Here is an 11,610-nt window from a genome sequence, read left to right on the forward strand (position 1 = left end):
GAGCCAGGGGGGATCAGGCTCTGCTGCCAAGGAACAAGGGACAGGATGAGAGGAGACGGCCTCAAGCTGTGCCAGGAGAGGTTTAGATCAAATATTAGGGAAAACGTCTCCACAGAAAGGGTTGTCCAGCCCTGGAACAGGCTGCCCAGGGCAGTGGTTGAGTGAATGTGTTTCTTTTCAGGCAGGTTTACAGAACATGAAGTGACTACTGAAGTAATCAGCATGAGAAACGTTGCTGAAGCATCACATTTGCTACAACACATGCCAGAATAGCTCAGGATTTTTCACTTAACCTTTTCAATTCCCAGAAAGGTCTTCCGGCATCTGTGACTTTACCAACCTCTCTGTATTTACCAGGGGGACATGATCATGCTGTACCTCCCTGGGTTTCAGCACTTTCTCTCTGGCAGACCAAACCCTGTCTCACATACAGGACGTACTGCATCCCCAGCAGCAGGTTGAGGGCAGGGATTCTGCCCCTCTGCCCTGCTCAGGTAAGACCCACTGCAGTGCTGCCTCCAAATCTAGGACTCTGATATCTGAAGGACGTGGAGCTGCTGGAACAAGTCCAGAGGAGGCCATGGAAATGCTCGAAGGGTTGGAGCCCCTCTCCTTTGGAGATAGGCTGGGACAGCTGGGGTGTCCAGCCTGGAGAAGAGAAGGCTCTGGGGAGATCTTAGAGCCCCTTCCAGTGCCTAAAAGGGGCTCCAAGAGAGCTGGAGAGGGACTTTGTACAAGGGCATGGAGTGACAGAACAAGAGGGAATGGCTTTCCACTGTCGAAGGGCGGGGTTAGATGGGATATTTGGAAGAAATTACTCCATGTGAGGGTGGTGAGACCCTGGCACAGGTTGCCCAGAGAAGCTGGGGCTGCCCCATCCCTGGAAGTGTTCAAGGCCAGGTTGGATGGGGCTTGGTATGGTATCCCACCTGTAAGGGGAAGGGAGCACTCAAGATTTGTAGATGCTCATGGCCAAAAGGAACCAGTTAAAGAATTCACAAAAGTTCATTAAGTTTCATTAGTAAATTACACATTTGGCCTGGAAATTAGTGTGTTAGTCCCTCCTAATACAAGCACATGGCAGTGGGTTTCGGATAAAGGGGTAGGGTGAAAGGGAAGAGAGTGGGATAGATTAAAGAGGGAGAAAGGAAGAAAGGAAGAAAGAGCTCACCAGCCCTGGCTCCAGCTGATGGGGTGTCCAGGGTCCTGGGGTGCATGCATACTCAGTTTTGGTTGGGGTGGATCTTTTATAGTTGTTTCTCTGCTTTGGAGATGAATTTCTCACTTTATGTGGAAATTTACTGTGTGCAGTCTGTTCTTCTAGACCCTTCTGGAAATGGGTCAGAGGACTTCAGGGGTCTTCGGTGATCTTGATCGCCCCTCTACAGTCTTAGACCACTTCTCGGCCTCATTCTTGTCCTGTGCTGTGTTGTGCTTATCTCCAAGAACTAGAACGAGGATGTTTGTCCCAGAAAAATGCTGCCCTGTCTCTGGATGGCCCCTTCTCCATTCACATACTGTTCTCTCACAGCGTGTTTTTGCCAAAGGGGCTCCCCCTTATCGTCTGGGCTTCTACACCTGGGGCAACCTTGTCTAGTGGAATATGCCCCTGCTGATTGCAGGAGGATGGACCTAGATGGCCTTTAAGGTCCCTTTAAACCCAAACCATTCTGTGATTATTTGACTTGTTGCTAGGCTTCTGCCCCTGCTGTGGCAGAGAGCTTGCCACAAGGCAGAGATCCCTGGCACCGTGAGCACCACTGCCTCTTGCATTAGGTTCTGCTCAGCTTGGGACACTGTCTCCATCCCTCTGATAGCACCTGTAGGGCTTTCAAGTTTCACTCATTATCAACAGGCTGGCTAAATGTAAGGAAACCAACATGACACTGTGCATCTCATCCCTTTTACCCATTCCCAGAGCACATACGTGCTGCCAGTACTTCTCTGTCTCCAGCTGCTACTTTCCAGACCGGAGCTCCTGGAAAAGGGCCCTAATTACCCCCTTCCCCAGACCATTGTCCTGTGCCTTGCAGCCCCTCACATCCCTACTCCTGCCCCTGCCCTTTTCCCTGCCCTGTGACTGCCCCTACCCCCTCCCCTAACCCTGATACCGAGCCCCTCAAGATTTGCGCCCCTCAAGATCTAAACAGGGGTTTGAGTCAAACTTTGCAATTTTTTAAAAAAATTGTTACTCAGTAGCTGTAGCTGGACAGTTATGATTAAGCAGTTGCATTGTGAGCATTGTATGCTTGGTTAATCTTTGGTTTCAGGGAAAAAGGAAGACAATCCCAAGAGGAATGGGCTGTCTTGAGTGAAGTCAGCAGGACTGAGCAGTACCTGGGGGTAAGGTAATTCCAGCAGTGGGAGATCATGGCCACTGACTCACTGAAAGTTCTGGAGAAGCTTATTCTGGGAAGTATTGAAAAACACCTGAAAGACAATGCTGTTGTTGGTCACAGCCAGCACAGCTTGAGGAAAGTCCTGCTTATCAAACCTGATTTCCTTCTATGATATGGTGACTCACCGGGTTGATCCAGGACAGCCAGTTGATGCGATCTTTTTGGATTTCAGTAAAGCTTTCAAAACTGTATCTCACAGGATCCTTCTGGACAAAATATCCAGCCACAGCTGGATAAACACATCATGTGGTGGGTGAGCAACTGGCTCACGGGTCGAGCACAGAGAGTGACAGTGACTGAGGTGACATCAGACTGGTGACTTGTCACTAGTGGGGTTCTGCAGGGCTCCATCTTGGGCCCTGTGCTCTTCAACATCTTCATAAATGACTTGGACACAGGACTGGAAGGGCCACTGAGCAAGTTTGCAGATGACACAAAACTGGGAGGAGCTGTTGACTCCCTTGAAGGCAAGGGTGGCCCTCGACAAATGAGAAGTCTGGGCAATCACCAACTATAGGAAGTTCAACAGGGGAAAGTGCTGGATTCTGCACCTCGGATGGGGCAACCCTGGATGTATGGACAGACTGGGAATGAGAGGCTGGAAAGCAGTGTTAGGAAACGGACCTGGGGGTCCCGGTCAATGGCCGGCTGTCCATGAGTCAGCAGTGCCCTGGCAGCCAGGAGGCCAAACCTGTCCTGGGGGCACCAGGCCCAGCATCACCAGCCGGGCCAGGGAGGGGATTGTCCCGCTCTGCTCTGCCCTGGGGCGGCCTCACCTCAAATATTGGGGCAGTTTTGGGCACCACAATGTAAGAAGGATATTGAGCCATTAGAGAGTGTCCAAAGGAGGGCAACAAAGGTGGTGAAGAGCCTTGATTTGAAGCCGTGTGAGGAGCGGCTGAGGGCACTTGGTGTGTTCAGCTGGAGGAGACTGAGGAGAGACCTCATTGCAGTTACAACTTCCTCTGGGGAAGGAAACAGGAGGGACAGGCACTGATCTCTGCTCAGTGTGACCAGTGACAGGACCCAAGGGAATGGTCTGAAGCGGTGTCAGAGGAGGTTTAGGTTGGATATTAGAAACAGGTTCTTCCCCCAGAGGGTGGTTGGGCACTGAACAGGCTCCCCAGGGCAGTGGAGACAGCACCAAGGCTGATGGAGCCCAAGGAGGATTTGGATGATACTCTGAGGCACACGTTTGACTCTTGGGGATGGTCCTGTGCAGGGCCTGGAACTGGATTCGATGATCCTTGTGGGTCCCTTCCAACTCAATATATTCAGTGATTCTGTGAAAAAGGAACCCCAGACTCAAATGGAGGGAAGAACTGCACTTGCAGACTAATTAGTATATGAAGTGAGAGACATAGCTAGCAAAGTCTGAGTAGCAATTAATAGAAAAGTTATGCAATTTGTAACCAGTGAATGCTGATACCTTTGTTTTTTAAAATGTATAAATAGTGTAAAGTTTTGGTGATTGGTGTGTAGACTTATGTGGGTTAACACCCAGACCCCTACTTTGCGCAAACCAGAGCAAGAAATAGAAATACTTCGCCTCAGTGTGTAAATTGGTGCACCGCACCGGGGGACGAGACCGAAGCGGGGACAACAGCCCTGTCCCTGATCCTGCCCTTGCCTTGTCCCTGTCCTTGTTCCTGTCTCTTTCCGTGCTCCTGTCCCTACCCTTGTCCCCGTCCCTTTCCGTGACCTCATTCCTGTCCCTACCTTATCCCTGCCCTTGTCCCTGTCCCTCTCCCTGAGGTCCCACCTCTGACCTTCCCTCACTCCCCGCCCTCCTGTTCCTCTCAGCAGCCCCCGCCCCTTCCGCCCGCCGAGGGCCATTTCAAGGGCACCTCCCGCAGCGGGCTATTTCCTAAAAACCCTATTAAGATTTTTTATTATTTTTTAATTAATTTCATTGCATATTACGTGTGCCTGTGTGTGTGTATATGTATATTTTTAAGTATATCTCAGGGGCGCGTGGAGCGGTTCGCGCCCCGCCCCGCCCCCTGGGCGCGGCCTCTGCGCCAAAAGGGGCGTGAGGCGCTGCCGCCATTTTGTGAGCAGAGCGCGGGGCCGGCAGCCCTCAGCGTCCCTCCGCCGCAGCCTCCCCGGGTCCCACCGCCTCTGCCGCCGCAGCAATGCTGTCCGCCCGCGTGGCCGCCGCCCTCGCTCGCTCCCTGCCGCGGCAGGCCGGCCTGGTGAGCGCCCTGCCCGCCCCGGAGCCGGCGGGGCCGGGGGGGACGCGCCGCTGCCGCCATCTTGGGGGCCGCGGTGACATTGAGGGGGAACATCGGAGTGTGGGGAGGGAAGCGGGGGGTGTCCCCTCAGCGATGTGGGGCAGACCCCGCTGAGGGGCGAGGTGTCCTTCACCGGGCTCAGGGTAGTGGCTGAAAGCTGCCAGGGCAAGGTCAAGGTTGGGAGTGTGAGGTGCGAGGGGATGGAGAGTTTTTTCCCGTGTTTGTGAGGAGAGAGCGAGCATGGGAAGAGCCGTCAAGAGCCTCTCGTGCCCTTGTCCTCAGTAAAGGCGAATGAGGGGGAGGCCTGCCCGGCGTACAGGGCATTAAATAAATTGCATTAACGGTGCTGCATGGAACTGCATTGGGAGCCTTGCTTGGGGTGCAGGAATGTAATCTAATATACTCATTATCACAGATCTTTTTTTTGGACATTAGAAAGAAATTCTTCACAGATGGGGTGAATAGACATTGGAATGGGCTTCCCAGGGAGGTGGTGGGGTCACTGTCCCTGGAGGTGTTTAGGAATAGACTCTGCCTTGATTTAGTTGACATGGTAGTGTTCAGTCACAGGTTGGAGTCAGTGATCTTGGAGGTCTTTTCCAACTAATTGATTCTGTGGTTCTGTTCTTTTGCTGAAGAGGTTTTGGTTTTTTTTATTTTGCTATATGTGTTAACCATACCAAAACCACTACAGTTGATTTTTCTTAGGAGACACAATTTTATTTCTCCCCTGTGCAGCTCTGAGTGGTGCAGTGATTTCTGTATGCCCAAGGTTCTGATGTTTAGGTGCCGAGCAAGAGGAGGTGTTGCTGTGGGAGCTGCTGCAGTGCTTGATGGTGACATCAGTGCGCTGCAGAAAAACGCAGCGAGGGGTTGGGAGCAACCTCCTTCACCATTTGTCCTTTCTTGGTGCTGGGGTTGGTTCTGGAACTCCAGAACTCGTTCTGTAGTTGTGAATGAGGTGCTGTGGAGTTCAGCTCAAAACTGAGACAGATCATAAGCTCAAAATGAAAAATCCCAGTGTGTTATCTCTTAGCGTGTTTTTTGCATGATTAAGGAAATCTCATTGGTTCTGAAACAATTGCTTATTTTAGGTTTCCAGAAACACCCTGGGTGCAGCATTTGTTGCTACACGAAACCTCCATGCCTCCAAACCATGCTTTCAGAAGACTGGTGAGTCTGAGAAAGGTCTTGAGTGTGGTTTAAGAATTTGGTCTATCAGACAAAATGGGAATTTGAATATGATGGGTGTTATTTGACAGCAGTTGAGGACCTTTTTGTTCTGACAGTATTTAACAGTGAAATGTTACACAGTCACATCCTGCAAACTGCACTTCAATTAAAATTCAAAACATGCCCTAAACAGGGGGACACCACATGTCAGCTGGCTTACACAGGTACCTGCTTAATGAGGATTCCAGTCAGCCTTCAACTCCTGCAGAACTATTTGAAAAAAGTTGCCCCAAGTTGGAGTTTCCTGTCCTGCTTGGAACAGTGTGAAGAAGCAGATGACTTTCCCAGGCCTGCCTGGGTTTGACCTTGTGTCCTTGAGCATGGCTTTTTTGCTGCCAGCAGTTTGGTGTTTAGAGAAGACAGCTGCTCTGCATGGCTGTGTTTTTGGCAGCAATTCACGTACGTTATTTTGAAGTGGTTAGGGCAATTAAAGGTTATTGGGAAGTAGCAGTTTCACAGTGTTATTTACTGTTTGTTAGAACACACACAGGATCACTCTCGAGGAAAAAAGGCAGCGCAGAAAGAACCGTGTATTGCAGAATACACCATCTAAGGAATCTTTCTGTTGTGCCTTTTGCAATCGGATATGTCTGTCACGTATTGGCCTCATAAGCCACCAACGTGCCTGTAGCAAATGTGGATAGAGCCTTCCCAAATCTTCGTTCGCGAAGCCTAGCCATGATGAGATGTGGAAATAAAAGATTGTTGGAGGTATGCAGCCAAACAAATTTGAGGAAGATGGAGGATACGTTTTTACAGTTTATATTGAACAGCTTGCTTCTTAAATGTATGGAATTCCTTTAGGTATGTTTGGATCTTGGATAACAAATCAAGTGGCTGGGTGTTTTGATGCATCCAAGTCTAAGTAACTGCTCAGCAAGCAGAACAAGTATGCCTGTTCTCTCTGAGCTAAGGCTAATTAATTAGTCTAATTGTTTTCTAGGGAGAGAGATTGATAATAGTGTAGGACATAATCAAGAAAATTGATAACTAAACAGCCATCCGTGTTCTGGTTAAAACTGGCGTGTAATGATGAGTTCAAGCTCCTTTTATTAACTGGGAGTACAGAGGCTGTTATTCATCTTATGCATCCTAAGTAAGGGTGTTGTTTGCTAGACTTTGTGGCACATTTGAGGAAGGGCACCTTGTGAATTCAAGACAAGCTTACTGGGTCCATACTGTACCTTAATGTGCTTTTAACCTCTCTTTCCAGGTACTGCGGAGGTATCCTCTATTCTGGAGGAACGTATTCTGGGAGCTGACACCTCGGCTGAGCTGGAGGAGACGGGCCGTGTGCTCTCCATCGGTGACGGTATCGCCCGTGTGTACGGCCTGAGAAATGTCCAGGCAGAGGAGATGGTGGAATTCTCTTCTGGGCTGAAGGTGAGCTGTCACTACAGCAGTTCCTTTAGCTCAGGGACAGTAAAAGTGCTGGGAGGTACCCGTGGAGTCATTGTATCAGCTTCTTTGCATCTTTAATGTGTAGTAACTAGTGAAAATTTTTTAATTTGTAACACTTGGCTTTTAGTATCTGGTTCTAAGCCAGCATTTGAGCTTTTTTTGTCTTCATCTAGGAAGTATTAGGACTAACCTGACACTGGATTTTGTTTTCTTCAGTTTCAGGGTGGCTTTTCTATTTGCTGTTGAATAATGGCCTCTCTGCTTCAGAACAGCATGCAGCTTGCTGGCTCGTAGTCTTAAGAGTGGGTTAAAAACCTGTTGACTGTTCCAAGAGTACTGGAAGAGCTCTTCCAGCATTTTTAATGACCTATCTCGCCTTGGGCACTGAAGAAGCCAGTGCTTTTCTCTTGTCCAGCTCCTAGGCAAGAGAAAACTCTTGTACTTGAACCCTGCTTATCCTTTCCGGTTTTTGTAGAGAGGTTCAGTGCTAAACTGCTGTGGTACAATTACAGGGTAAGTTGAAAGCTTAGGCATGTTCTTTAATCACTGTGGAGTTAAATAGATGCTTTGTATGTAAAAGCAGAACATTGACTATTGTTACAAATAAGATTGAGGTAGATCTTTTGGGATTTTGTACACTGTAAAAGAGTCACTGTGACAGTTCTCACATGTGTTGGTATGGGTTTTGTAAGGATAATGTGATCTCTGTCCCAGGGTATGTCCTTGAATCTGGAGCCTGACAACGTTGGTGTTGTAGTGTTTGGTAATGACAGACTGATCAAGGAGGGGGATGTTGTGAAGAGGACTGGAGCCATCGTGGATGTTCCAGTGGGGGAAGAGCTGCTCGGCCGTGTTGTAGATGCCTTGGGCAATCCAATCGATGGGAAGGTAAGTGTATCTAAGTGTTAACTACCTCTGCTTTTATCTATGTGATACAGACCTCAGCAATTTTTTCTTCTCTTTAAAGGGCGCTATTGCATCCAAGACACGCAGGAGAGTTGGCTTGAAGGCCCCTGGGATCATTCCCAGGATCTCTGTGCGTGAGCCTATGCAGACTGGGATTAAGGCTGTGGACAGCTTGGTGCCCATCGGTCGTGGCCAGCGTGAGCTGATCATCGGTGACAGGCAGACAGGGTGAGTTAAATGCCCAAGCCTAAAATGTTCCTTAAGCAGGGACCACAGGGCTGTGTAGGGAGTGGGAGAACCCGGGGCAGCTTAACTTACCAGCCTCTGTGTTCCACAGGAAAACTTCAATTGCAATTGACACAATAATCAACCAGAAACGATTCAACGATGGGACGGATGAGAAGAAGAAGCTGTACTGTATCTATGTTGCCATTGGCCAGAAGAGATCCACTGTTGCTCAGCTGGTGAAGAGGCTCACTGACGCAGGTACAGACATTGGGAGATGGCACCGGCTGACATCTTGTTCTCATTATAATGCTGAGTACTGCTGTGCCCTCTGGTGGCTGCAAATGTAGACAGAATTCTTATTAAACGAATGAATTACTTGGCTTTGTGGAGAAGAAGCCTTTCTGGGCAAGTGGGGAAAATACCATTCTGAGGCCCCCAAACTGCTGAATTGAGTTGAGAGCTTACCCTTTGCAGTCAGGCAAGGCCTGGTGACAAATATTTATGGACTTGACATTTGTTCCACATGTTCATGCGTTCCATGTGCCAATCGATGTGAATGGCAGCTGCAAATTTAGTGAGGAGCCTTCACAGCCCAAAGACATTAAATGATAGCATCCCTTCAGAAAATGATGTCCGTGACCAAGGCTGCACATGTAACAGAACTTGCAAGAGACCAGCACCTGACTTCCTGCGGGCTGATCAAGCACCTTGATCAGGGAAAACCCCACAGTTTAATGATTGGTTTGGGACTATAAAGTGAAGGGTTTTGCAACAGCCTTGAAGCATCCAGGAAACCATGGGCTTTCAGCGTGAGTTACTTCTAGAACAAAAGTGTGTCAGTAAAGGTTTAAATTTCATTTGAAATGGGAAAGAAGTCTGCAGGTGTTAGGTGTTAGCTGCTATGAATTTGCTCTTGGGACATCCTGAGTTAGTTGAGCTAACAGGCAGGTTCAGCTGGTGTGGTGGGCTTTCCTGTAGCAGTGTAGTGACGCTGCCTGGGCGTGCTTCAGCACTGGTACTTGACACACGTGTGTTGTGTTTGCTGACGTGGGGCATGATGAGGTAGCACGCTCAGCGGTATGTGTCTCCAATCCTTTCCAGATGCCATGAAGTACACCATCGTGGTGTCTGCCACAGCGTCTGATGCAGCACCCCTTCAGTACCTGGCTCCCTATTCAGGCTGCTCCATGGGGGAATACTTCAGGGACAACGGGAAACACGCATTGATCATCTATGACGACTTGTCCAAACAGGTGAGAAACACTGTTTATAGGCCTCGTGGTCTGGCCTTGGTGTGTGTTAAGTCCGGCATGTTGAGAGAGGTGCCGAACTCTGACAGCTCCCTTTGCACCACACAGGCCGTTGCCTACCGTCAGATGTCCCTGCTGCTGCGCCGTCCCCCCGGCCGCGAGGCCTACCCAGGGGATGTGTTCTACCTGCACTCCCGGCTGCTGGAGAGAGCGGCCAAGATGAATGACTCCTTCGGGGGTGGCTCCCTGACCGCCCTGCCCGTCATCGAGACCCAGGCTGGGGACGTGTCTGCTTACATTCCAACCAACGTCATCTCCATCACTGATGGACAGGTGGGACTGCTTCCTGTCCCATTACCCCTGTGTAACTTACTGGCTGGTCTCTGAGGAGGCCTCCAGGCTTCTGACCAAGAGAATAAAACAATTTCGTCCTACAGATTTTCTTGGAAACTGAGTTGTTCTACAAAGGTATCCGTCCAGCCATCAACGTTGGTCTGTCTGTGTCCCGTGTGGGTTCTGCTGCTCAGACCAGGGCTATGAAGCAGGTAAGTGTGAAACTGCTGCTCCTCCTCGTGCTGGAGGTAATATGTAGGCATTACAACCCATTTGACTCCGAAGATCTGTGAACAGGGAGGGAATAAAGCTTTGGATTCCTTAGCGTTATGAAATTATAAAAGGATCAGCTTTGGAGAACTCTTTGCTATTTCTCTTGCCTGCTGAGATAGGTGGGGGAGAAAGGAAAATTGTATTTATATAAAGATGTAGGATTAAGTTTTGGTATGCTGAAGTGGGTACTATCAACTAGAAATAGAGAATGCTCACTTAACCCCGAGCGTTTGTACAGGCATGGAATTAGAGGGGTTTAATATGAACTGTTCCCGTATTAGGGAGAAGTAGCATGCTTATGTTACAAGGTGGGGTTTTTAGAAATGTGTATGATCTGCCAGTGTTTGTAGTCACCTGTCTGGTACGCAGGGCAGAGCTGACTGGTGACAGCTGTCAGCTGCAGATAACCTGCAGACTCTGCAACACCCCTAGAGGTGGCCCCACTAGGGGTGGCCCCACGGGGTCTGACCTGTGCCCTGTGCTGCAGGTGGCCGGTACCATGAAGCTGGAGCTGGCTCAGTACCGAGAGGTCGCCGCCTTCGCCCAGTTCGGCTCTGACCTGGACGCTGCCACACAGCAGCTGCTGAACCGCGGGGTGCGCCTGACGGAGCTGCTCAAGCAGGGCCAGTACGGTGAGTGTCTGCGTTCCTGTTAGTGCTGTGTGCTGCAGTGACTGTGCTCATTCTGCACACGGTAAATGCAGGCTGGCTTGAACCAGGCTGTCCATGCGCAGCTGGTCTTCCAAGGGCTCTGTGTAGTTGTGATGTGTCCTGTTGCTGATGGAATGAGTGCTCTCTTCCTTGCAGTTCCCATGGCTATCGAAGAACAGGTTGCAGTCATCTATGCTGGTGTAAGAGGTCACTTGGACAAGCTGGAGCCCAGCAAGATCACTAAATTTGAGAGCGCTTTCCTCGCCCATGTACTGAGCCAGCACCAGGCCCTCCTCTCCACAATCAGGTATGGGGGTCTACCATGCTTCATCCCCAGGGTATTGACTTAATGGCTGGAGTACAGAATAATGATCACTGAACTGTTAATTTAGTGTATCCTAGAACATCAGGCCTTCAGCTGCTTGTGCCAGAACTGGAGGTTAAATCAGCCTTCCTACCATCGACCTTCCTCAGATTCGTGTCTTCAGCTCTTAGGAAATGCAGCTTATGCTTAAAGTGAACGTACTTGCATATGTCTGATCTGTTCCTGAAGTCACTTAATTGAGTCACTGCCCATATTTCTGACAGCTTTAAGCTGTGAGTTAAGTGCTGCTGAGTGGATTGTTGGGGACTGAGTATTTCCATAGTTCCATCCTGGGAACTGGTCCTGGCTTGGTTTGTCATGAGCCGAATCATGTGCCTT

General features: G+C 49.5%; 1 protein-coding gene across 1 annotated transcript in view; it reads left to right on the forward strand.

Moving 5' to 3' along the window:
* The first annotated feature begins 4,457 nt into the window (after positions 1-4,457).
* The window catches only part of ATP5A1 (ATP synthase, H+ transporting, mitochondrial F1 complex, alpha subunit 1, cardiac muscle), a 9,911-nt gene continuing 2,758 nt past the window's right edge, over positions 4,458-11,610 (forward strand). Inside the window, exons 1-11 of the mRNA XM_017819783.1 lie at positions 4,458-4,594; positions 5,728-5,806; positions 7,080-7,249; positions 7,982-8,155; positions 8,235-8,401; positions 8,511-8,659; positions 9,503-9,654; positions 9,760-9,984; positions 10,089-10,196; positions 10,745-10,889; positions 11,064-11,214. Of these exons, the coding sequence (XP_017675272.1) occupies positions 4,535-4,594; positions 5,728-5,806; positions 7,080-7,249; positions 7,982-8,155; positions 8,235-8,401; positions 8,511-8,659; positions 9,503-9,654; positions 9,760-9,984; positions 10,089-10,196; positions 10,745-10,889; positions 11,064-11,214 (1,580 nt within the window). The 5' untranslated portion in view covers positions 4,458-4,534. The remainder of the gene's footprint in view (positions 4,595-5,727; positions 5,807-7,079; positions 7,250-7,981; positions 8,156-8,234; positions 8,402-8,510; positions 8,660-9,502; positions 9,655-9,759; positions 9,985-10,088; positions 10,197-10,744; positions 10,890-11,063; positions 11,215-11,610) is intronic.

This window comes from Lepidothrix coronata, unplaced genomic scaffold (genome assembly GCF_001604755.1).
Source record: "Lepidothrix coronata isolate B3197 unplaced genomic scaffold, Lepidothrix_coronata-1.0 Scaffold77, whole genome shotgun sequence".
In the NCBI taxonomy this organism is placed as follows: Eukaryota; Metazoa; Chordata; class Aves; order Passeriformes; family Pipridae; genus Lepidothrix; species Lepidothrix coronata.